The sequence below is a fragment of the Thermobia domestica genome, chromosome 3 (assembly GCF_964235325.1).
Source record: "Thermobia domestica chromosome 3, izTheDome1.hap1.1, whole genome shotgun sequence".
Lineage (NCBI taxonomy): Eukaryota > Metazoa > Arthropoda > Insecta > Zygentoma > Lepismatidae > Thermobia > Thermobia domestica.
The window spans coordinates 41110543-41134869 of record NC_137456.1 but is presented as its reverse complement, the minus strand read 5'-3'; the positions used below and the strand labels follow the sequence as shown (position 1 = coordinate 41134869).

Genomic DNA, 24327 nt, shown 5'->3' with positions numbered 1-24327 from the left:
ATACTGGAAATGCTTATTCGATTCTAAACTATCCTCACGCTTCGATTCCTACCGAGTTTTGGCTATATATAACTATTTGCCAGTAAGTAGATACACATTGTCTTCATAAAATTTTTATGTAACCATTCAACAAATAAATTTCTAGTTTTTATCTAAATACACGAGACATAATACTATAATATAACTTCTGCAACGACTGCATTGTGTGGCTCTTCTGATAACTTGGTTCAAATTGTGTACCACTTCTACATCTTTATGTTTTAGTGGCAGATTGGATACCTTCTCGTACAGTTGTATCAATTACTAGTCAGTTTTCTCCGCATCCTTTCACTGACAAATTGTTAACTTATTGTTCTAAACAATGTGCAAAACTCTTCCACCCGTTACGTCTTTTTAAAGCTATAGCCACAGTACTTGTTGAAGTGCAGGAGAATAATTGCACTATAGAAGACAATAAGAATACGGACAAATTTCTAATGAGTTTTGAAGAAACTGATGTTCCCCAGCGAATTTTCCTTTGATTTTGGAGTTTGAAGGTAAAAAGAAACTATTTAACGAGTTATATTTTGATTCTACAATAAATACACGAATGTTAAAATTAGAACCGTGGAAAAACCAAATTGTTAAGTTGAGAAAAACAATTTACTTTCCGCTATACAAATACTAACTGCACAAGCGTCTACAATTACCTTTGAAAGATTTTGTTTTCTTATTTTGGTTTTATTTATTTATCGCTAAAGATCCATTTGGAAATCAAAAAGACTGCTAAGCTCAGGCACGTAGCCAAGGGTGGGTTCGGACCCCCACCCCACCCCTTCGGAACCAGAAATGAAAAAAAAAATTAAGGAATGATGAAACAAAAAGAAAAGATAAAAAGAAGAGTCGGTGTTAAAATTTAGAGCTACAGCAAACGTTTGGTTACTCTTTCTTGTGAGGAGCTTTGTGTGGAGGAAACCGTGGCGAGGGTCAACTTGAAAATGGACATTATTATAACGGAATATTTCGAATTCCATTTAGCTCCATGCTGATCCTATGGACTAGAAATGATGATTGATAAACCGGTTCGATCAGAGAGACTCATGAACCTGGCAACATAGATTCTAGTTACACTTGTTAAAGAAATTTTCAACTTGCGGCAAAAGTAAACTATTTTATATGATGTCTTTACTGCCAAAAGAGATATCTTTGCTATCCTTGACTGCATTAAACGAAGATAAGAGATAGAAGAAAGAAGACAAGAAGAACCAAGTTCGAATGACTTCGGAAGATTGCATCTTTTTCAATACTTGCTTATACTCTTTTAATCAATATTTCTTCATAGTTTGTTAATAAAATACTTACTAACAAACTATTATCCTAAGAAACCAATGTGGGTATGTTGCCAGTAAAATACAGTGGTTTAGATTGATCGAGCCTCTGGTGTGTTACCACAGTATTTCGTCACGAGCCCCCCTTCCTATTGCGAAATTCTGGCTACGTGCCTGGCTAAGCTGGTAGTTACGTTTGAAGTTTCAACAACAAGCATGAAATTGATACGTAGTTGATTGTTTGGCATATGTAATTAACTAACTCATTGAGTTGAAATTAGGTACTAAGTTTTTTTTTTCTAAAGAAAAGGATCTTATAAAATAGAGGATATGCCCATATGTATCTTCATCCTATTAAATCAATGAAGCCAAAAAACAACCGAGCATCGGCACGTCTGATTGGCTACTCTCGTTTCCGTTATCTTCTCATTGGCTACTTTCGTTTCCGCCATGATTGTTGGCTCAAAACATTGCGATCCTATTGAGCGGACTAGGCAGAGTAGGGGTATGGCGTATGGCTTCAAGATTTTGTTGTAAGGGCAGATCCTCTATTTTATAAGATCCTCTATTTTATATAAACATAAAAAGAGGAAAAAGTGTAACTGCAATATTATATCTGTGCTTGCTACTCCTTTATGAAGTGCTGTATTTAATATTCTAATATAAATACCGTTACTTCACTTCAAAGTAAGTTCTTAATATAAAACAACAAAATAAACTGGTTTAATCCATAAAACCCGGTTTAAAACAGATAAACCATGGTTCTTGGTTTCTATTATGAAAACATATTTTTCTTTACAACACCGCAAGTATCGCTTGCCATTGTCACCTCTAATGCAAGAGGTTTCTGATCGAATGATTTCTGGAACAATTGAACTCGAAGGTCGATGTAGCACTGTGTCTTGTATTCTCACTCCCGTCCAAAGAGTCGAAAGTGATTTAATAGCTAATAGTAAATCGTATTGTCGGTCCTTTAAAAGGCAATTGAGGTAGAAGTAAATTCTTCACTGGAAACACCTTTCTTTTTGACAAAGAAGATTGAGCGAAATGTGAAGAGACATCCTACCAGGAAAGGATACGTTCGTCTCACTCCCAAACGGACAGTCCTTGGTTCCGGAAGTGAAGGTGATATTATAAGGTAGAGATGGGAGTATACCTCATTGGTTTCTATGTGTTTCCAGATAATGAGTTGAATGGTTATCATATCTTGTGATTGTGGTGTCAGGAAGTCTTCTAGCACAAAAAAAGGGATATGAGGATGGCTTAAAATGGTCCGGAGCTGATATTGAAGATCCTGGTAGACCAATTCGCTAAAGAAGTTCCCTCCACCAGTAGGTATAACTGGTAGATGGAGTTCGATCAATTGCACTAATGGGCGTATTGGATGATCTTTCTTTCGAAGAGTGTGCTTTATTGTACTACGAGTTTTTGCACGTAGTATGTTACTGCTCAGTCTTTTGCAACTATGGACTGATTTAAAGGTCTCAGCCAGCAACCTAGGAGAAAAGAATCTCCTCGACCCGTCACGGGTACAGTTGAAACTGCCACTGCAATGTAAATTGTATCTAAAGCTTACGTTTCCAGGTAATACTGATTTGTCTTTCGTATTGTTATTATCTTAAAATAAAACTTTTTTGTCGTTCTAGTCTGACAGTCATTTTAAGAGCTTTGATACATAGAATAAGGGGGAGGTATTCAAGGCAGCAATCTTTCTGGCATCTGTACAATTGCGAAATACGAAAGAAACAAAAAAGCAAAGAACGCATTCCAATTTCAGTATAGCGAAAAGCAAAACCTCTACAGTTAAAAAAAAAGTATATAACAGAATAGAATTTTCCATTAACTATTCACAAGCAGTGTTTTCATATGTCTTTCTACACCACGTCGCCCAATTCAATTACTCGACCCCTCAAAGAACAAAAAAGTAACTTTTTAATCTAACCTCTTTTCCCTATTCTTTCTTTTTCATTCAATCTATTTTCCTCTTCTTTTCTTTTCTCATTTTTACGTCTTTTCTTGCTTTTTAGTTCGTCTTCCTCTTTTTTCGTCTTACAAACATCCTCTGTTTCTTATGTGCCATCCGTTTCTTTTCTTTTCTCCTTTTCCGAGGCACAGTTAATTCAACTCCTGCCATGTTATTCCCTTCCCTTTTTGTCTTCTTCTTTTCTCGTTTTCTCTTTCTATGAGTTTGTCTTTGGATAAAAAGCATCCTGATGACGTAGTCAAACCAGCATCCCTCTGTCTACCCTCTGGAGGTCAACTACTTCGTGTTTTCTTCCTTCCATCAACCCTTATATCTTTCTGTCCGCTCTCTTTTCTTACTCCCTCTGTTTCGTTTTTCTTTTGTTACTTTTTCCAGTGTTGCAAACTATTAATAAATGCCACTATTACAAATTAAATGTTATCGTTGTGAAAATAACATGCAATAGCTATTTAATTCACTGATTTTATATCTTAAGAAACTTGGGGATTCATCGACGCAGAAGCTAAAGAATACCTTGGGATTCTAACCCTAACTACATGTATCTTATTCAAATGCTTTGAAACTATGAATCATGTGATTATGAATAGGCTGAAGGAGACTGTAATGATGAAATAATGAATGAAATGGTAGAATGAAGAAAGTGGGAGGAAATGGGGAACCCCGAGAAAACCCAGGCACACGGTGTTTGTCCACCACAAAGTGCACTTGGGGCGGGCTGGAATCGAACCAGGGACCCCAAGCACCAGATATGAACACTCTACCACTGTAGTCCCTCAATAATGAAAATAAAATTTTTACAAAATAAAAATAATTTTTTGTAAAAATAAAATTTTTACATAAATAAGATCTTTGTGTAAAATCTTCCTTATGCTGCGATTAGAAACACCATGTGACATCGCGTACTGAAGTGCTGATCAAGTATAGCTTCTCTACAAATCACCTTTCACTCTGGCAATATTATTCTGTGCATACACACGGTTTTAAACTGCTAGATCTTTCCTCCAGTGTAAAACGTGTTTTCTCAAAGTTTTTAATCCATGCAGTGTTGAATCTAGCCCGGGGCCGGGAGTCTAGGCCCCCAGTTTTTTGAGTGACAAAAATAATTTAAGCTGTTATTCATGTTTTTTGAAAATTTATAGTGAACTCATGATATAGTATGGGTTCTGGGTGCCCTTCCCAATTTTTATCTTCTTCAGGGTGTCTATTGGTCACGAAAGTTGTGAAAAAGTCACGAAATCAGAAAACGGTCATAAAAGTCATGAAAAAGTCACGAAATTTAGCTTTTAGGTCACGATTTTTTAATCTGTACAAATGTAAATGCAGACCGGAAAATTTTGTTCTATAAAACGTTAAAATTCACCACCAAAAATGTCTATGGTCGGCTTTAGACGCTACCAAATCGCAACCAAGTATACTTCTATCGCATGTATGAAAATTCGGCCTAATTCGCACCCAAATTCGTACTTGAGAATGTTACAAAATTTTATGGTTTGGTAAAGAAAAGGTCACGAAAAAGTCACGAAATTTCATTTTGAAATTTTAGTAAACACTCTGTTCTAAATCCGCCTTTAAATCCATGTATCGATGGCATCGGTAGATGACGTTGGGCTACTACGTGAAATGTTAAAATGTTCTCGTAAAACCCACACAGATATATATATATACTGTAACTATCATTGCATTGTAATGCATTTTTACAACAAATGGTTGTTGTGTGCTGTTCCACGATTGTAACGACAGGGTTGTAAGATGGCGGTAGGGACACGAAGCCTCTAACGGAACAACTAGTGATTTACAGTGTTGCCAAAGTTCTCGAGTCGCTACTACTTCTTGAAGAACGAGTTATGACTCCCACCAATCTTAGATATCATGCTCTAGTACTGTTCGAATAATATCCTATGATAAGCATATATTATGGAGTTCGTGGGTATGTCCATTTACCCGTTCGATATTTTTTCTGCTCCACAAGTTTCCTCAAAATTTTGCTATTGAATATCCCTAATTTGTATTTATTCCTATCTTTTAATGGACAATTGCATCCACATGGTACTACGGAAAATACTATGTTCTTTTAGACTTTCAATTCTTGATATTTTTTTTTTTTGTACCAATAGTAACATGTATTTTTTGCCATCAATTTAATTTTCATTTTCTTCGCTTTCCTAACATTATTCTTATGTACTACAGCAGTTAAGTATTTAAATCTGTTCACTACGTCATCTACTTTGGTATCTTCGATTAAAATGTTTCCGAGGTCTCGATTAGCGTATATTTGACACTGCAGGAGATTTGGGTTCGATTCTCCGTTGTCACTCACGTGATTTATAATAAAGTAAGTCATTCAGTGGAAATGGAAGGATCTCCTACAATACAAATAGAAAGTAACTGAAAAATAAAAAGGTAAAGTTCGTGATTGAAAAATAGAATATCCTAATGGTATAATAATACAGGCTGGACCATATTAATGGGGCACATTTAAAATGCATTTGTGGAACATGTTGAACAGAACATTTATCACCAACTATGTGGAACACATTGTCAAAGGCTAGATGTATTACATTGTGTTCAATGTTTGAAGATTACATTCCTTAGATGGGTATCACCTTGTCGAAAACATTCTTTGGCCCTAAGAATCATGTTTAGCATAGTTTCGCGGAGAGTTTCGGCAGGGATTGCTGCTATCTTCCTTCGGGTGCTGTCCTTCAATTAATTGAAGGTAGTGGGCTTTGTGATATACAGTAGAGTCTTTTTAATTCGAAGTCCAAGGGGACACGAAAAAACTTCGAATTATCCAAAATTCGAATTATCCAACAACATTCATTTTCACATATATAACAACAAACAAACCAAAGTACTGTGCATCAAAAACATATTCATATGGTATAGATTTTACCTTTAAAGCAGCTTATTTGCGTGATCGAATACCACAAACTAACAAACGACATTGACTCCACATAATTCAAACTACGTGTACAATGGAAAATTTATTTACATACAACACTACAACATACATTGAATAGCCCAAACAATTAAACACCAGTAACAATTTGAATATTCTGTTCTCACTTTTAAGAAGTCGTAAACCTCATTTTCTCAAATTTGATTGTTTTTGTACGGTCCATAAATCTTGAATTTCATGTATTGCGTAGAATATGATATTAATAACTTTTGGTTGACTTTATCAATAATTCATCTTAAATTTTCAACCAATTCTGAAACAAGATGAGGTTGGCACACGTTCTCTATCTTTACTTCTTCCCAAACTCACCTTCATCTTTATCATTACATAGATTTTCTATTTATCTTTTGTATTACTCTTCCCTATGGCTGCATCTGGATAACTGAAAACACGTTAAAACTGTATTTCTCTGCTTACATCTGTCCAACATTAAAAATTTTCAACTGTATTTACTTCGAATTATCCAAAACATTGGTTCAAAAGTTCGATTTATCCACGACTTTTTACTATTGTTGTTAATACAGTTTTCAAGGGGAATTGACTTCTGTTCGAATTATCCAATATTTCGAATTATCCAAGTTCGAATCAACGAGACTCCGCTGTATATATATACTTTCTCCTTTAGATAACCCCACTGGAAATTATCTGGTAGTTAGATAGGGGGATCTGGATGGCCAATGAATATAACCAATGAGTTTTGAGTTCAGGTATCCTGGTAAGTGTCGTCGGAGGGAATACTAGTTCGAGTTTGCTCGGACTTGCACTTTGATTCCCTCTCTCTTCTTTAGCTCCTTAAAAAAGATGCTCCCATCTCGAATCCTAACTAGACCAACTGGAGCGAAAGACCATAATGATAGTTATTTTACCACTATAGATGCAGAGCCTTATTTACAATGTAATTATTAACAATTGGACAACAATAACAACATCGGGATAAAATGTGAAAAGAATCAAATTAGAGATTACATTTAAAGGTGCTATTCCCGCATTTACACTGTAAAACTGAGGACACAAGCTTGGTCAGCCACCGGAATCGAACCTAGGATCTCTCGATGACGAAGAAAAAACACCAAGCACCAGCTACACCCATTAAGTGATCTGCTTATATAACAGTCAATATACATTCAAATATATTTATGTTTATCCCTAAAATACTAGAACCTGTTAACATTATTTTCTACCAATAAAGATACAAAGATGCATAGAAACAGCCTATTAAAAACAAAAACAAAAATTATAGACTTCGTAATGAATATATAAGTGACCTGTAAAGTCTATCAATATTTCCTTGTTATAAAGCATGATGAAATAGTGGTTATAGTAAGAAATAAATACTGTGGAACAATGAGAGTAATGAAAGGGAGACAATTGCCTTTGTATGGGGTGATTAACTAGCATATCCGCCACTGGAATTATCTGGGAAATGGCCAATCAGCTCTTATCGACTTAGCTAACTGCTTTCGGGGAAAAGCCGACGATCATCAAATGTTAAAGCTATCAAACGTTAACGCTGTTCGCACAGTAATAATGATTGAATTTCGAGGTTGTTTCCACATCACAAGTTATTGTTTTATTTGTTTATTTGCTGGTTATTGTACTCAGTTAAATCTGGTATATTATGCAGTATCGTTAGGAAAGGTGTATCAGAATTATCTTTTTCCTCTTAACGCTGTTGAATGCATGAGCCATCTTTAATTTTGAGTCAATATATTTATCTTTTCTTCTTAGATCACTAATCTTTCGATTGGTTTGACGCAGCTTTCCACTCTTCCCTATCGTGTTCAGACTTTTCATGTCCGTGTGCTCTTTCTTTCCTACATCTTGTTTTATTGGTTTGACACAACTTTCCATCATTTCCTATCCTGAGCCAGACTTTTCATTTCCATGTGCTTTTTCTTTCCTACATCTTGTTTTATTGGTTTGACACAACTTTCCACCATTTCCTATCCTGAGCCAGACTTTTCATTTCCATGTGCTTTTTCTTTCCTACATCTTGTTTTATTGGTTTGACACAACTTTCCACTCTTATTTATCCTGTTCCAGACTTTTCATTTCCATGTGCTTTTTCTTTCCTACATCTTGCTTTATTCGTTTGACACGACTTTCCACCATTTCCTATCCTGAGCCAGACTTTTCATTTCCATGTGCTTTTTCTTTCCTATATCTTGTTTTATTGGTTTGACACAACTTTCCATCATTTCCTATCCTGAGCCAGACTTTTCATTTCCATGTGCTTTTTCTTTCCTATATCTTGTTTTATTGGTTTGAGACGACTTTCCACCATTTCCTATCCTGAGCCAGACTTTTCATTTTCATGTGCTTTTTCTTTCCTATATTTTGTTTTATTGGTTGACACAACTTTCCACCATTTCCTATCCTGAGAAAGACTTTTCATTTCCATGTGCATTTTCTTTCCTATATTTTGTTTTATTGGTTTGACACAACTTTCCACCATTTCCTATCCTGAGCCAGACTTTTCATTTCCAAGTACTTTTTTTCTTTTCTACATTTTGTATTATTGGTTTGACACAGCCGTCCACTCTTCCCTATTCTGAGCCAAACTTTTCATTTCCGTATACATTGTATTATTTCGTCGCATGAGAGCAACCAGAGGAACGTAACTCCATAAATGTGGTTTTCGTTTTCTTCATGTTTCGACCTAATTTTGAAAGCTCCACTTGGTGTAAATGGAACGTAACGCCATCTGTTCTCCTTGTCGATCATCTGTTGTAATATAGCTCAATTACCATCTTATTGAAAACATATCTTTCTAAGAAAATAATATTTTTGTTCTCTCGCCTGTAAACCTACGAAAATGGAGTTACGTTCCTCTGGTCCTCATGCGACGATTTGATCTATCCAATTATGGCCTTCCTCTAGTTGTTTTCCTTCTGCCACTCCCTTCATAGCGAATAGGGTGATTCCTCCGTTTTTTATAATGTGTTTCTGTTTACTTAAAATAATCTGGAATTATAGTTACAGGATTTTACTGATTTCTCCTTCGACTATATTAAAGCGTCCCTCTTTTGCTATATTAATTTGCATTACATATAAAGTTAATATTACTTAGTCACTTGAAAAGTTGATTTTCTTTCAATCATTTAAAAACAATCTGCATTTCACAGAATCAAGAAGGTGATTGCATTAATAGTATTGGGTAGTTACACATGAAATGTCGCTTTTGGTAGTATTATCATTCATCAGATATTGAGAATGTATTCAAAATAGCATCTTTGTGCTTCAATGACCTTTTGCTATCGTTTTCCCAATACCTTCGTTCTATTGTGGAAAAGGTTCTTGTAGGATCGTAACTTGTGGGAGGCAAGGGGGCAAGTGCCCCTCCAGGGAAGCTCCCAGCCGTTCGAGGGGGGAGGGGCACTTTAAGTAAAAAATTTCTTACTCCATATACGATGCGAACATGAAATTATAAATGAAGCATCAAACAGGTTCACTACATTACATAAACAAAACAGCACAAAAAGGTCAATAAAACAAAAATGAGTCGTGGGATCATTTCAGTAAAAAAAAAAAAAAAAAAAAGTAAACTATTAGGGGCCCAAGAAGCAATATTCATTTGTATGGCTTTGAGATTTGTCAATATTGTCCTCTTAATTAATTTGTCATGCATAGAACGGGCCCAAAGGCGTGCAGAAGGCCCATAGGTTTCGGGGAGCCACAAAGAGTAAGAGAAAGATGGAAATAAAGGGCCTATTTTCGAATTTTTGCGGGAGGGCTCAAAACAACTTTTTCTAGGGGGCCCAAGTATTAATGCTTCCCCCAGGTAAAAATCTTTGTTACGGCGCTGGGTCATTGAATTTAGAAGCAATGAAATCATTAAAAACATTTTTCACAGCTTTCTATTCTCTGAAATATCTGTTTCAAACGAATGATTTAAAACGGCTTAAGAGACGGAAATTGTTACAGAAAATAAAATAAAATAAAAGTAGTGTTAGATTAATTGTTGTGTATAGTGTGATGATGTTCACTTTCCTTAAGACTATGGACTGTGTAAATGTATCACTGACTGGTGGACGCGACACCTACTGGGTCCCACGTAGGAATGCTACCAACAATAACTAATTCATTCACCAGACCAGTCGTCCCCGGAAAATAGAACTCAAATTTAGCCCAAAGAAGATGCTTCCTGATGTTTCTTCCATCACAACTCGAAGCTGCAATCTGTTATCCGCACCCCGTCGTGAGAAAGGGTACGAACCACAAACCACCGACAAAGAATGTCAACCTCACAGTGGAGTTGGCAATGATGACTACTGAAACTGAAATTTGTGTTTTTAATGGCTCTACCAGAAAAAAAAATTACAACAACTTCTAACTAAAATTTTGCGCAACGGATAAAATAAAGTAAAAGAAAATCCAAACTGAAAAAAATCTTCACAGTATTCGGTATATCTTACCTCGGTCGCACCAAGAAAACTTTTCATAACTGAAACTCGTGTTATCTCAATTTTCAGTGGAAGTTAAAATGCCTCTGATACTGCTCATATATTTCGCACTTTGACTATCTAGGTTTTACTATATATATTTTTCTGTGTTAGGTAAGTTACTTGTAAGAATGTAACGCGTTACAAGTTACTTTACTTTGTCTTAAAATGTAACGCGTTAGTAACGCGTTACTTGCCCCAAAAAAGTAACTGTTACTTTACTTCGAAAGTAACGCGTTACTAACGCGTTACTAACGCGTTACTAACGCGTTACTTTCAGGTCCGATACTTATGTGAAAAAAATTACTTCAATTTTCCGTACTACTATTACTACCGCTATTATTATTATTATTATTATTATTATTATTATTATTATTATTATTATTATTATTATTATTATTATTATTATTATTATTGCACTTCTGAATCACTTTATGTAAATGCAAGGACAAATTTTTACTTGTTATATGAACATTTTTATATAATGTAACATTGATAAAATGCCATACTGCGTTACTCGTAGGGATGAGCACGAGCGAGTTCGAGCGAGTTTTCTTTGAAACTCGATTCGACTAGAAACATACATCTTTGAGCTTGACCTGAGAATTCGGCTCGAAAAATATCCTCCAGCTCGACTCGAGTTGGGGTCGAGTTCCGAGTCGAGTCGAGCCAAATCCGGTATGTAGTTTCGAGTACTCTCGTCAAGTATATTACACAGACAATATAATTATTATCAATGACACTACTACTACTACTACTACTACTTTTATTATTATTATTATTATTATTATTATTATTATTATTATTATTAATAATAATAATAATAATAATAATAATAATAATAATAATAATAATAATAATAATAATAATAATAATAATAATAATAATAATAATAATTTTAACAACACTGTATATAAACATGAAACATAGGCGGTTTGTATTTGAATACTGAAAAACTAGTTGATTGCCAACCTCGATAGTCGTGAAGTCTAGGAGTCAAGGACATTGTTCACGAGATTCTGAATTTGGGTTGAGGGTCTAGGTTGAGTATTCGAGCTCGAGCCAAATACTGTTAAAAGTTATAGGGCACTGGCCAAATATCTTCCAAACTGCTCTGCCCGGGTTTAGAATTGTCAACGACTCTAGCAGCTCGGCTCACAGCTCATTCACTATCGACCCGAACCAAGAAGTGAGCCGAGCCAACAACTCACCCAACCGACTCGGCTAGAGCCCTCGGCTTAGTTGAGTCGAACCGAGTAGATGGCTCATCCCAACCAAGCCAGCTCGAGTCTATGTTTCACCCCAAGTGAGCCGGCTCGAGCCATCTTTTCAGTTGAGCCGAGCGGAGCTGAGCTTGTTGTTTGGGATTATTTGTGTGTTTAACAGTGTGTGTGCCTTAAGCTGGCAACAGTGTTCAAGTTGCTTAACGCCTTTCTATTGTTTTGTGAAGTGTGTGTGAGTGTGGCAGCAAGAACCTGAAGTTTTGGTGGACCATATACCATGGTCGAAAATCATATAACATAACATAAACAATAAGCCATCGCAATCACAATCATTTACAACTAAAGACCTTGTGAACATGTTTATTCTCGTGTATATGTTTTGTGTGCAAATTGAAGTTGTAATCATTAAATACAGTGAATTTATATTTGGTTGCATTCATGTGGTGTACGAATCAAGCCTTACAGTCCACTAGTATGAATATTGTTTTTAGCATTGTTATTGTACTTTAGTCAAGGTACAAATATATACATTCATATTGTACATTGGTCCTATCCGGGCCACATGAGTGCAAAGATTTCTGAGAATTGTTCTGTGCTGTTGTGAAGAGAAATGTGTTTGTGTCGACCTATATGTGGTGCTATCACGTACGTTGGACAATCAGCACGTTTTCTGTGTAGGCGGACAGCTGTTGTACCAGGACCACGCTTCTGGAGTATATTTCATAGGTAAAAGAAAACAAAAAACATCATCATCAGGTCAGTAGTTTTTTATTCTTCATATTTCTGCGTAGCATTTCATCATGAGTGAATCACACCAGCGTCTTTTAAGGCAAAGATCTGCATACAGAGGCCAGTTAACAAGAATAAACACTTTTGTTCAGGCCTTTGATCCAAATGAAGGCAATATAGAGGAAATACGTGCACGCTTAAAACATCTAAATAACGTCTGGTCAAAGTTGCAGGAGGTGCAAGATACTATTGAAATTGATCAAATCGAACCCGAAGCGGAAGCAGTTAACGCTCGTGCAGAAATTGAAAATGTGTATTTTTCTTTAGAGGCTCAAATGCAAGCACTTGTTTTAAAGCATGGAAATAAAGAATCAGCTGTTAATAATAGCACTAGCAGTAGCGCACAAGTTAAATTACCGGTCATACAGTTGCCTGCATTTGACGGGAACTGTAAACATTGGTTATCATATAAGGACACCTTTACATCTCTTATTCACGAGAATAAAGACATTTCCACAGTACAGAAGTTTCAGTACCTCCGAACTTCTCTTAAGGGCGAAGCGTTAAACCTAATTGAAAATTTACCAATTACCGAAACAAATTATTCAGTAGCATGGCAATTACTCGTTGACAGGTATTCAAATAAAAAGCTAATTGCTTCTTCTTACATTCACGAAATACTACAAATTAAGCCAGTGTATAAAGAAAATGTAAGTGAACTTCGCGCTTTTATAAATACAGCTACTAGCAATATAAATGCGCTACAAGCACTTGAGCCAAACGTAAACCTCACTGACGTAATTTTGACCCAACACTTTGCATCAAAATTAGACGCAACTACTAGAAAGTCATGGGAGCTTCAAAATACGAATTCTAATTTTCCTGCTTTATCAGAATTCTTTTCGTTTCTCGAGAAACGTTGTCAGGTGCTTGAGAACATGAGAACTAGTATTGATGGTGTGAAGCAGGGTAGTAGCGTACAAAACAAACAAGCAAAAAGTATTCAGTCATCAAAGACTTATTTATCAACATTTTCAAATGCATGCGAATTTTGTAATAGCCAGCATCCCTTATATTCTTGTTCGTCTTTTGTGAATGCGGGACACAGCCAAAAATTAGAGTGCATTCGTAAAAATAAATTATGCATGAATTGTTTGAAAAGTAATCATTTTTTGAAGAATTGTAAATCGAGAGGTTGTAAAAAGTGTTCCAAAAAGCACAATACATTATTGCATGTAGACGTAACAAAAGACAAATCAGTGCGGTTTCCAAGTGTAAGCAGTGCCGTGGTTCAAGAGCGTAGTAACAACTCAGATCCCAGTGAAAATTTAGGGCAAGTGTCATATTGTGCATTAAAGGCTAGGCCTAACGCAAGAGTGTTGTTATCTACTGCAATAGTAAAAGTAAGGGATAATAAGGGAAATTTGGTTCCTTGTCGCGCGCTTCTAGACAGTGCTAGTCAGACCAATTTCATAACAGAGAATTTGGTGCAACAATTGAACATCAAACGGTATAGACAGTATACTCCAATTCAAGGTATAAATCAAGCGATATCTAATACAAAGTACTCTGTAGATATTTGTGTCCATTCATGTGTTAACACATTTTCATTGAATATAAGTTGTTCAGTTCTCCCTCACATTACAAGTAAACTACCGGAAGAAAGAATTAATTATGACGATTGGAACATTCCCAAGGACACTGTTCTAGCAGATCCTACTTTTAATACGCCTGGAGACATAGATATTCTGTTAGGTGCGGAAGTATTCTACATAATTATGAAGTCAGGACACAAAACACGGCCAGGTGATTTTCCAGTGCTTCAGGAGACAGAATTGGGATGGATCGTGGCAGGACGCATTCCTCAAGAACGTGACCCCCATATTCCATTAACAACATGTTTTGTGAAGACAAACATAGATCTACAGCAACAACTACAAAAATTCTGGGAACTAGAAGAAATTACTGTTACACCTAGATCAAGCGAAGAGCTTGCATGTGAGCGACATTTCGTTCAGAATACAACAAGAGATCATACAGGGCGTTTCATTGTACGATTGCCTTTTCTTGAAGACCGTACAGTGTTAGGCGATTCTTATCAGCAGGCATTGGTTAGATTAAAGCAATTGGAAAGAAGATTCGATCAACACCCGGATTTTGAAGCTAAATATACAGAATTCATGCAAGAATATGAAGATCTTGGTCACATGGTAAGGATAGATGAGCGTAAAAAGGAGGACGTCAGCGTTGCATACTATTTGCCACATCATGCAGTTTTTAAGCCCACAAGCTCTACAACAAAGCTCCGTGTAGTGTTTGATGCTTCAGCAAAATCTGACAGCGGTAAAAGCCTCAATGACATTCTCTTAGTTGGTCCTACAATACAGCAAGATTTGTTTTCTATCATTTTGCGCTTCAGAACTCATTCGATAGTATTCACTGCAGATATCGCTAAGATGTATCGCATGGTCAATGTTCATCCAGAAGACACGCCATTACAACGTATATTGTGGAGAAAATCTAGAAATGAACCGATTCAAGTTTTTGAGTTGAAAACACTAACGTATGGTACGGTATGTGCTTCATTTGTGGCCACAAGATGCCTACAGCAATTAGCAGACGAAGAAGAGCATAATTACCCTGTAGCAGCAGAAATATTACGTCGAGATTTCTATATTGACGATGTTTGTAGTGGCATGAGCAACATACAGCAAGCTCTAGAGGTCCAGAAGCAATTGATAGAGTTACTGGGAAAGGGAAGTTTTATACTTAGGAAATGGAGTTCGAATGATCCAAGGTTATTGGAATCCATCTCACCAGAGCTTCGAGAAGTGCAGCGTCCAATCCAGTTCCATGAGGGCCAAGGCGTCAAGGCATTAGGATTGTCATGGCATCCAGACAAGGATATATTTCTCGTTGAAAGCAAGACGTCAACAATGAAGGTTCAAGAGTGCATTACTAAACGCCAGGTTGCTTCAATCATTGCCTCTATATTCGATCCATTAGGAATAATTTCACCAGTTGTCATTTCATACAAAATATTTTTGCAAGAATTGTGGCGGCAAAAGGTTCAATGGGACGACAGTATACCAATGGAATTAGCAAAGAAATGGACTAAATTGTACAAGCAGCTTCCATTAATCAATCAGATTAAATTCGACAGATATGTACTCGTTGAAGGAAATATAGCGGAGATTCAGATCCATGGTTTTTCAGATGCTTCTCAAAGAGCATATGGAGCTTGCATTTATATGCGATCGATCAATCAACAAGGAAAAATATCAGTTAAGTTATTATGTGCTAAATCACATGTGGCCCCAGTCAAGAAAATCACTCTCCCACGTCTGGAGTTATGCGCAGCAGTTGTTTTGGCAAAGTTAGTTCACAAGATTTTACCAATTTTAAAATTGAACATAAGTAGCGTCCATCTATGGACTGACTCCCAAATCGTGTTGGCATGGCTAGCTTCTCCGTGCAACAAATGGAAACCTTTCGTGGCCAACAGAGTAGCTCAAATTCAAGACTTAACTGACGTTAGCTGTTGGAAACATGTAACTTCTTCAGACAACCCTGGAGATTTGATTTCAAGAGGAATAGATGCAGTTTCCATAAAGGACAATTCATTATGGTGGCACGGTCCACAATGGCTTTCTAGTTTACAATCTAATTGGTCAGTGACAAGTAAGGATTCATTGCAACCAGATCAAGTTCCAGAGAGTAAGGGAACCATAACATTGACAGTCACTTTAAACAATTGGTGCAATGAAACTATAACAAGATTCTCAAAATTGTCAAGGTTAGTTAGGACAATAGCATATTGTAGACGTTTTGTTCATAACATCAGACACAAGCAAAACAAACTAACAGAAGGTCTTTCAGTACAAGAACTCCATACAGCGCTCCATGTTTGCATCAAATGGACACAAGAAATTGGGTTTCACAGCGAATTGCAGCATCTTCGTAATGGAAACATTGTTCCGTCAAGAAGTAAATTGAACAATTTACATCCATTTTTAGATAGTGAAGGCATGATCCGAGTTGGAGGAAGAGTGGAGAATAGTCAGCTTCCATTTGACGCCAAACATCAAATAGTTCTGCCTTCAAACCAACACTTGACAAAACTTATAGTTGAAGCAGAACACTTAAGATTACTTCATGCTGGACCCCAATTATTAATATCATCACTACGCCAGAAATATTGGATCATCAGGTGCAAACAGGTAGTAAAACAAGTGATCCATCATTGCTTCACATGTTTCAAGTTAAAAGCCAGTGGTTCAAAACAACTTATGGGACAGTTGCCAGCAGCTCGTGTGCAGCAAGCCAGACCATTCCTAAACGTAGGCGTGGACTACGCTGGAGCGTTTTACATAAAATCAGGAGCAGTTAGAAATAGATCTGTACGTAAGGCGTATGTTGCGTTATTTGTTTGTTTATCCACCAAGGCAATACATCTGGAATTGGTAACAGATCTTAGTGCGCAGTCATTCATAGCAGCTTTACGCAGATTCATAGCCAGACGAGGAAGATGTCTCAATATATACAGCGACAATGGCACAAATTTCGTTGGAGCCAACAACGAATTGAAAGAATTGTATCAGCTGTTTTCATCAGATCCTTTTAGTTCTCAAGTTCATGATTTTACATCGACCGAAGGAATTCAGTGGCACTTCATACCACCAAATTCGCCGCATTTTGGAGGACTATGGGAAGCCGGTATAAAATCAATGAAATACCATCTAGTTCGTATTACAAAGGGTGCAGTGTTAACATATGAAGAGTTTGCAACATTACTCACAGAGATTGAGGCCTGTCTCAACTCTCGACCACTTACAGTGCTATCAAGTGAGCCTAACGACATCAGTGTTCTCACCCCTGGACATTTTTTAATTGGAGAAGCACTTACAGCTTTACCAGAGCCTAACCTCACTGATCTACCACGCAACCGCTTATCTCGTTGGCAGAAGATACAACAACTAAAACAACACATTTGGAAGAGATGGTCCCGAGATTATTTACATGGTCTTCAACAACGCTCTAAGACAACTTCACCGTAACACAATCCCAAGGTCGGAGATGTAGTTTTGCTGATTGAAGACAACGTTCCTGCATTGCAGTGGAAATTGGGCATCATTGAAAAAGTGTTCCCAGGAAAGGATTTCTTAGTTCGTGTAGTGACGGTTCGTACTACAACTGGAACATATAAACGTTCCATCAAGAAATTAGTTGCATTACCATATAACAACGATGGGAATTGAGATTTTGGTAATCTAAAAATAAGTACAGTTGTAACATTGCTTCAAGTTTTGTGTTCGTTTCGTTTTTTATATGTATCATTTTGTTTTATTTGGTCAGACCTTAGCTGACCAACAGGGGGGAGTATGTTTGGGATTATTTGTGTGTTTAACAGTGTGTGTGCCTTAAGCTGGCAACAGTGTTCAAGTTGCTTAACGCCTTTCTATTGTTTTGTGAAGTGTGTGTGAGTGTGGCAGCAAGAACCTGAAGTTTTGGTGGACCATATACCATGGTCGAAAATCATATAACATAACATAAACAATAAGCCATCGCAATCACAATCATTTACAACTAAAGACCTTGTGAACATGTTTATTCTCGTGTATATGTTTTGTGTGCAAATTGAAGTTGTAATCATTAAATACAGTGAATTTATATTTGGTTGCATTCATGTGGTGTACGAATCAAGCCTTACAGTCCACTAGTATGAATATTGTTTTTAGCATTGTTATTGTACTTTAGTCAAGGTACAAATATATACATTCATATTGTACACTTGTTATCTCTCGTGGTCTCTCGAGAGATCTCTCTAGCTATCGAGACGAGACGAAATGCAGCAGTGTCCCCTCTCGTGAGCAGCACTAAAAGTATTCCATATTACTGCTTAGCTTACATTTCTTATGGCTTTCGCTTTCCAGTGTAATCAGGCCATGATTTCAAGACGAGTTAAAACGAACGAGCCATTTATCAAGCTTGACTGGACTCGAAACTCCACGAGAAAAACTGAATCGGCTCGGAACTCGACTCGAGAATATTATCTTCGACTTGACTTGAAACTCTACTTGAATTCGAGTCGAGTCGAGTTTTATCTTGACTCGTGCTCATCCTTATGCGTAAGAAAAAAATGGTTGCTTATTATTATTCTGCTGAACTAATTATATAATAATAACAATGTTGTTATGTAAAATTAAAAATACAGAATATAGAGAAACATTACACTAAAACTAATAAAATGAGAACATATGTACTGGGAGTGAATCAAAACTTGCCAGTAACTCTAAAATCGATACATGCTTTTTAAAGCTAGTTTCAATCTCTATAATCAACGGGACTCTAGGATAAGCAAACTGATCTGAAAGAACTCCAATATTACATACCATCAGCAAACTATTGTCTAGTAATAAAGTAAGCCTTCTCATCAGAACAGTTTATTCATATTAACCCCTCACTGTATATCGTTAATTTGGCACCCTAGTTGTTGATATTTTCCGCCGGGGCACTTCAGACACTTTACTTTTAAATTCTGTCCACCATCATCCTCAGCTCTTAAGAAAAAAGTATTCTTTCAAATGTTCGAATGGTAAAATATTTTCGTTCTCCATCTTTATAAAAACAACACCAAAGTAAAATAGAGTACCGGTATCATTGCAGTCCTAGTTCACTCACTGAATGTATTAATTTGGAGCTGTCAAAATCTACGACCAAATCTTCCAGGTGCTTGCAATCAGTACACGTGATTTCGCTGAGGCTGTCATCTTCCAAAAACAGCAAGTGACACTATGAACTTACCTGTTCCTCTGTGTGTCGGTGACTGTCGGTCACTGACATACGTAGTTCATGCTCAATTGTTTCATTCTGAGAAATTCACTTACAGGAAAGAAACATTTGTTTCCGAAAAAAAAATATACATATATTGTAGTTACTCATCCGAAATGTAACGCGAAAAAAGTAAGGCAAACTAGGTACGTTACTTACAAGTTTGTAACGCGTTACCGTCACAGTTACTTTGGAAAAAATGTAACGCGTTACTAGGAAACGCTACTTAAAAAGTAACGCGTTACTTGCGTTACGTTACTTCCCAAGACTGATATTTTTACAGCTCAATACACACTTTAATTTCCCAATTGTACTTAAAAGGAAACTTGTCAGATTACGACTTTTACATTTTATTGAAGGAACATTTTATGAGTTTATACAAATACTATAACTACATACTGAACAATATTGATTTAAAGCAAAGAGAAAAAGAGCAAAATACTTTTTCAGATTGATGTGTCTACAAATTATAATATTTGATTTCAGCTTTAACAGAAAATCTGGCAACATGTATTTAATGTTTCCATTCTTCTAATGCAACCAAAATCTTTAACTAAATCATAATATTTTAGAGGAAAAGAAAACAATATTGACATTTGTATTTCAAGATTACTAGTAATAGACTTAAATCGAACAGACATCAGTATTCGTAATCAATTTTCTTTATGCAACTACTTAACTGGTGGTTGGTGTTCTAGAACTTTTCATTCTCAATGTTCCTTATTTCACTTTATTGTCATTACTCAGTGACTCTGGCGGCAGGATTTACGCTCATCCTCTACCTGCATTCTATGCACGGAGCATCTCTGACTTTGCTATGTCTTTTATTTTATATTTTTACCTCAAACATAGTTCGACACAAGAAAAGTAATGTACATGAAAACACATAGTAAAACTTAACCTACCGCTAGCATAACCTACTCCAACCTAATCTAGTCTAAACTAACTTAACCTACTACAAGAGAAAATTTGTATTATCACCCATATAACATTCATAGCCCCCACATTACACCTGAGTTACAAAGACATAAGTAATGTCAACATTACGGATCAGACAGAACTTAAATTAAGAAAACTTTAAAAATACTTCCAGACGAAATTAGCAAATAGGGTATTAAATATTGTATATATATTCTCTCTTTTAACAGGATTGAATAACATCCATAAGCTATTGAAAAGAAATTCTGTTGCCAGAAGATACCATGCTGCACCCACAAAATTTACCTGCACCAAGTTTTCAAAGTAAATATTTATCGTAATTGGAAATCTTAAATATTTTATTCGGATTTTCTGGTGACAAGTCAAAATAGGTTTTAATTTTATGTACGTTATGAGCAGTATCTTTGTTACATCAGAATAAACTGTAGTTTCTCTAGAAGTATTTTCCTATTGAATTACATTGTGAAATGTTATTAAATAATATTGGGAGCAGGCTTGAGCTCATAAGACGCGCAAGCCTGTATATTACAACAACCAAATCAAATTGTTTAAAATCCCTTTCCCTGACTCATCCGCGTAGGACCCGTCGTTCACATGATAGATAGATGTGATCGCAGTTTCTAGGGAAACAGAATTTACGTTTTAGAATTGCATGATAATTTCAGACACGATCACTATGCACATACTAGCCATCACTTTAGTCCAAAACAAAATTCCGAGGTTAAAACACTAAACTATGAATTTAGTTTCCATGCGGAGAGGTAGAGCATAACAATTTAAATTTACATGCATCTGAACCAGAACGAATGTAACTACTTACTTAATTATACATTTGCACCGAGTTTCGTAACGAACTCTTCTGGTACTTAAAAAAACGGTGTTTAGCATAACTACCTCCTACTACGCGAACATGGAGGTTACCTAAATTTCGGCTTCCCCAAGGAACTCGTTGCTCTGGTACTCGGCTCTACCATCCATTGGCCGTTTCATCACAAATCCAAATACTTATTTTGATTTTGACGACCACTAACACAGTTCACATTAAATTCAGTACACTCAGAAGTACTATTTCCACTTTCTGCACAATTTTGACGAGAAATTGAATTGTATGTCCGATCTCCAACACTGTGTTAGGTAAAAGGCAAAGAATACCAAGGAGAAGAGAACTAATTTGTTCTTTAGTGACGAAACAAAAGGATAACACCAAATCTCGATACATCAAAAGGATCCGAACCAATAATAAAATCTGGAATGAGCCTCAAACCAAAATGAGATGTCTTTAAGCTCCAATGAGAAATAATTTCTACCTAAACAAAGGGATGTGCCAAGAAGACATCATGGACAAATTTCAGAATGAAATTTTGAGGAAATTACAAAATTAAATTTTTTACAGTTTCTTTGCGAAGATTCCTTACATCTAAATTCTCTTGAAAAAAGCAGAAAACCTATAAGAAACTACAAAATACACACCTTTGAACCTGCATAACTTAATACTAAGGACAAAATATGCAATAATGACAAAATATTGTTATACGTAATTTTATGGAAACTACTTCTCCTATATTACTATTTTGACAAAATATTACACTTTTAAAGTGAACCCTAATATATAATAATGATTTACAATAATTTTTAATTGTCTTTTGGAAATAAATATAAACATGAACAGGTGGTTCAAAAAATCACGAACCATGATACATTATACAAAGGTATAATACAACATCCTCTGGAAGCTTTTGAAAAAATTCTCAACTTAAAAGCTCTTGTTAAGTTGAATATTTTAACTATATATATAAGACAAGAATATATTGAACGAAACATGAAATTAAATTAAACAACAAAATATCTAAACTAATCTTAAATCTACACATTATTATATGAACTCCCTATGATAAAATAGTGTTTCCTTAACCTAATCTTCACCTTACATACATTTTTCAGAAGAATGGTCTTTATCCGTTTAGCAACTTTTGCTTCTTTTCTTCAGAACACCGGAAAGTTTGATTATCAAAATTCCCGATCCCAATGTCTTCTCCATTTAGAGTTTGTAGTCTGGCAGAATTTCTATGTAAAGATGTTATTAAATATGGCTCTACATATGTATGCATAAATTTTGCGAAAACTTTCTTAGGTATTGAGGAGATGTGATGAATTTTCACCATAAATAGTGTTATTTCCACTACAGTATCTTGTTTCTCTTCTTTCGTTTCTTTCTTTGGTAAAACTACTGGAATGGAAATTATTAATTTCTGATCTTCTAATACGTTTTTAGTCTCTTTTGGGCAAAGAAAATTATCGCTAAAATGTTTTGACGCTAAAAACGACAGAAAACATTCTGCTGAAGTGCATCCAAGTGCTCCACGCCAAGAATGATTACATAAATCCTGGGCTGATTTCAGAAAGTTAAACCATTTGGATTGGTTCTCACTGCAATAGAGGCGTAGTATACGATGGAGGTCACAATGTCGTCTCTCAATAACACAATGGGAAGCAGGCTGGTATGGTGAAGTAAGTATATGTTTGATACGATGTTCTTAAAAATCTCGCCAAACTCTCGATAAGAACTGTGGACCTTGGTCAATCACTAAGTACTTAGGATGTGGCAGGTGATAATAGTATCTCCTCTCAAGAACCACCATGATCTCCTTCGTGTGTGTCGTCCGTAACGGGATGAAACATAGAAAGAGACTGTATACGTCCAAGATAATTAAATTATACTTATAACCTTGGTTCTTAGGAAGAGGTCCAACCAGATTGAGACATTGCTTCTTATAACAAGAAGACGTCTCAACATGGCAGGGCTCGTTCTAATCACCCTATATGAATACTTAGTACACACACAAAGAAGATATTCCTGAATATATTTTGTAAAGGTTCCACGCATCACCCTCCAATGAAACATGGTCTTAGCGAAAGACAAACATCGTTTTACACCAAAATGACCTCTGTCATGAATTGTCGAAACAATTATTTTTACTAAGATGGCAGGAATAACCAGGAGCCAAATGGAATTTTGCGAATTTCTAACATAAACCAAATTATTGTCCACACATACCCTATCATTGCTTTGACAACCCTTCCAAATGGTATACAACTTTCTGCGATATTGATCTTTCCTTTGTTCTCGCTTTAGCTCCGCCATATTCAAAACATTCGTGTCTTCCGCAGTCAAAAAATTGATGAAACGATCCTCCTCAGCTTGAATAATTTCGGAAGGATAACGATTCAACAAATCAGCAATTTCATTGTCATACCCTCGAATGTGTTCAATTTGAAGATCAAATCGCTGTAATTTTACAAAAAGCCGTGTAGTTCTGGTATCAAAGTTACGGAGACTGAAGGCATAAGTAACTGCTGCATTATCACAATGGACCGTAGTCGGTCGATCCAAAATGCAATATATGGGGGCGCGGTGGCTCAGTGGTAGAGCGTTCACCTCTGGTGCTTGGGGTCGCGGGTTCAATCCCAGCCCCCGCCAAGTGAACTTTGTGGTGGACAAACACCGTGTGCGTGGGTTTTCTCGGGGTTCTCCCGTTTCCTCCCACTTTCTTCATTCCACCATTTCACTCATCTCTCATAATCACCGTCTCCTTTAGCCTAACCGGCATAACCGTGGGACGTAAAACTCAAAGATTTCCAAAATGCAATATGAAAATTTCCCACAAAGAAAGAGGACTGCTACCAATTCTAACTGAAAAACCAATAAAGAAGCTTCGAGCGGTTTTATTCGGCGACTCGCATACGGAATAACCTCCGGATTATCCTGTCCCAAGGAATACTGTGCCGCGTAGGCAGCCAATGACTCCGCAGAAGCGTCACTAAAAAGACGAAACTCAAGATTGAAATTGGGTTGAGTAAGCGTCGGAGGGATACTCAAAACTTCTCTGAGATGATCATTTTTTTCTAATAACTC

At 36.3% G+C, this 24327-nt stretch overlaps 1 protein-coding gene across 1 annotated transcript; it reads left to right on the top strand.

The window, feature by feature from the left end:
* The first annotated feature begins 12715 nt into the window (after window positions 1-12715).
* LOC145681754 (uncharacterized) lies at window positions 12716-17701 on the top strand. Its single transcript, XM_081753364.1, has 2 exons — window positions 12716-13613; window positions 13884-17701. The coding sequence occupies exons 1-2, from the start codon at window positions 12716-12718 to the stop codon at window positions 17699-17701; spliced, it is 4716 nt and encodes a 1571-aa protein (XP_081609490.1).
* Window positions 17702-24327: the final 6626 nt, after the last annotated feature.

Excerpts from the sequence above, each read along its gene's own strand:
- LOC145681754 (XM_081753364.1), top strand. The coding sequence starts at position 12,716 with ATGAGTGAATCACACCAGCGTCTTTTAAGGCAAAGATCTGCATACAGA. Across the intron at positions 13,614-13,883 it reads TATTGATGGTGTGAAGCAGG|ACGTAACAAAAGACAAATCA; the intron begins GTAGTAGCGTAC and ends TATTGCATGTAG.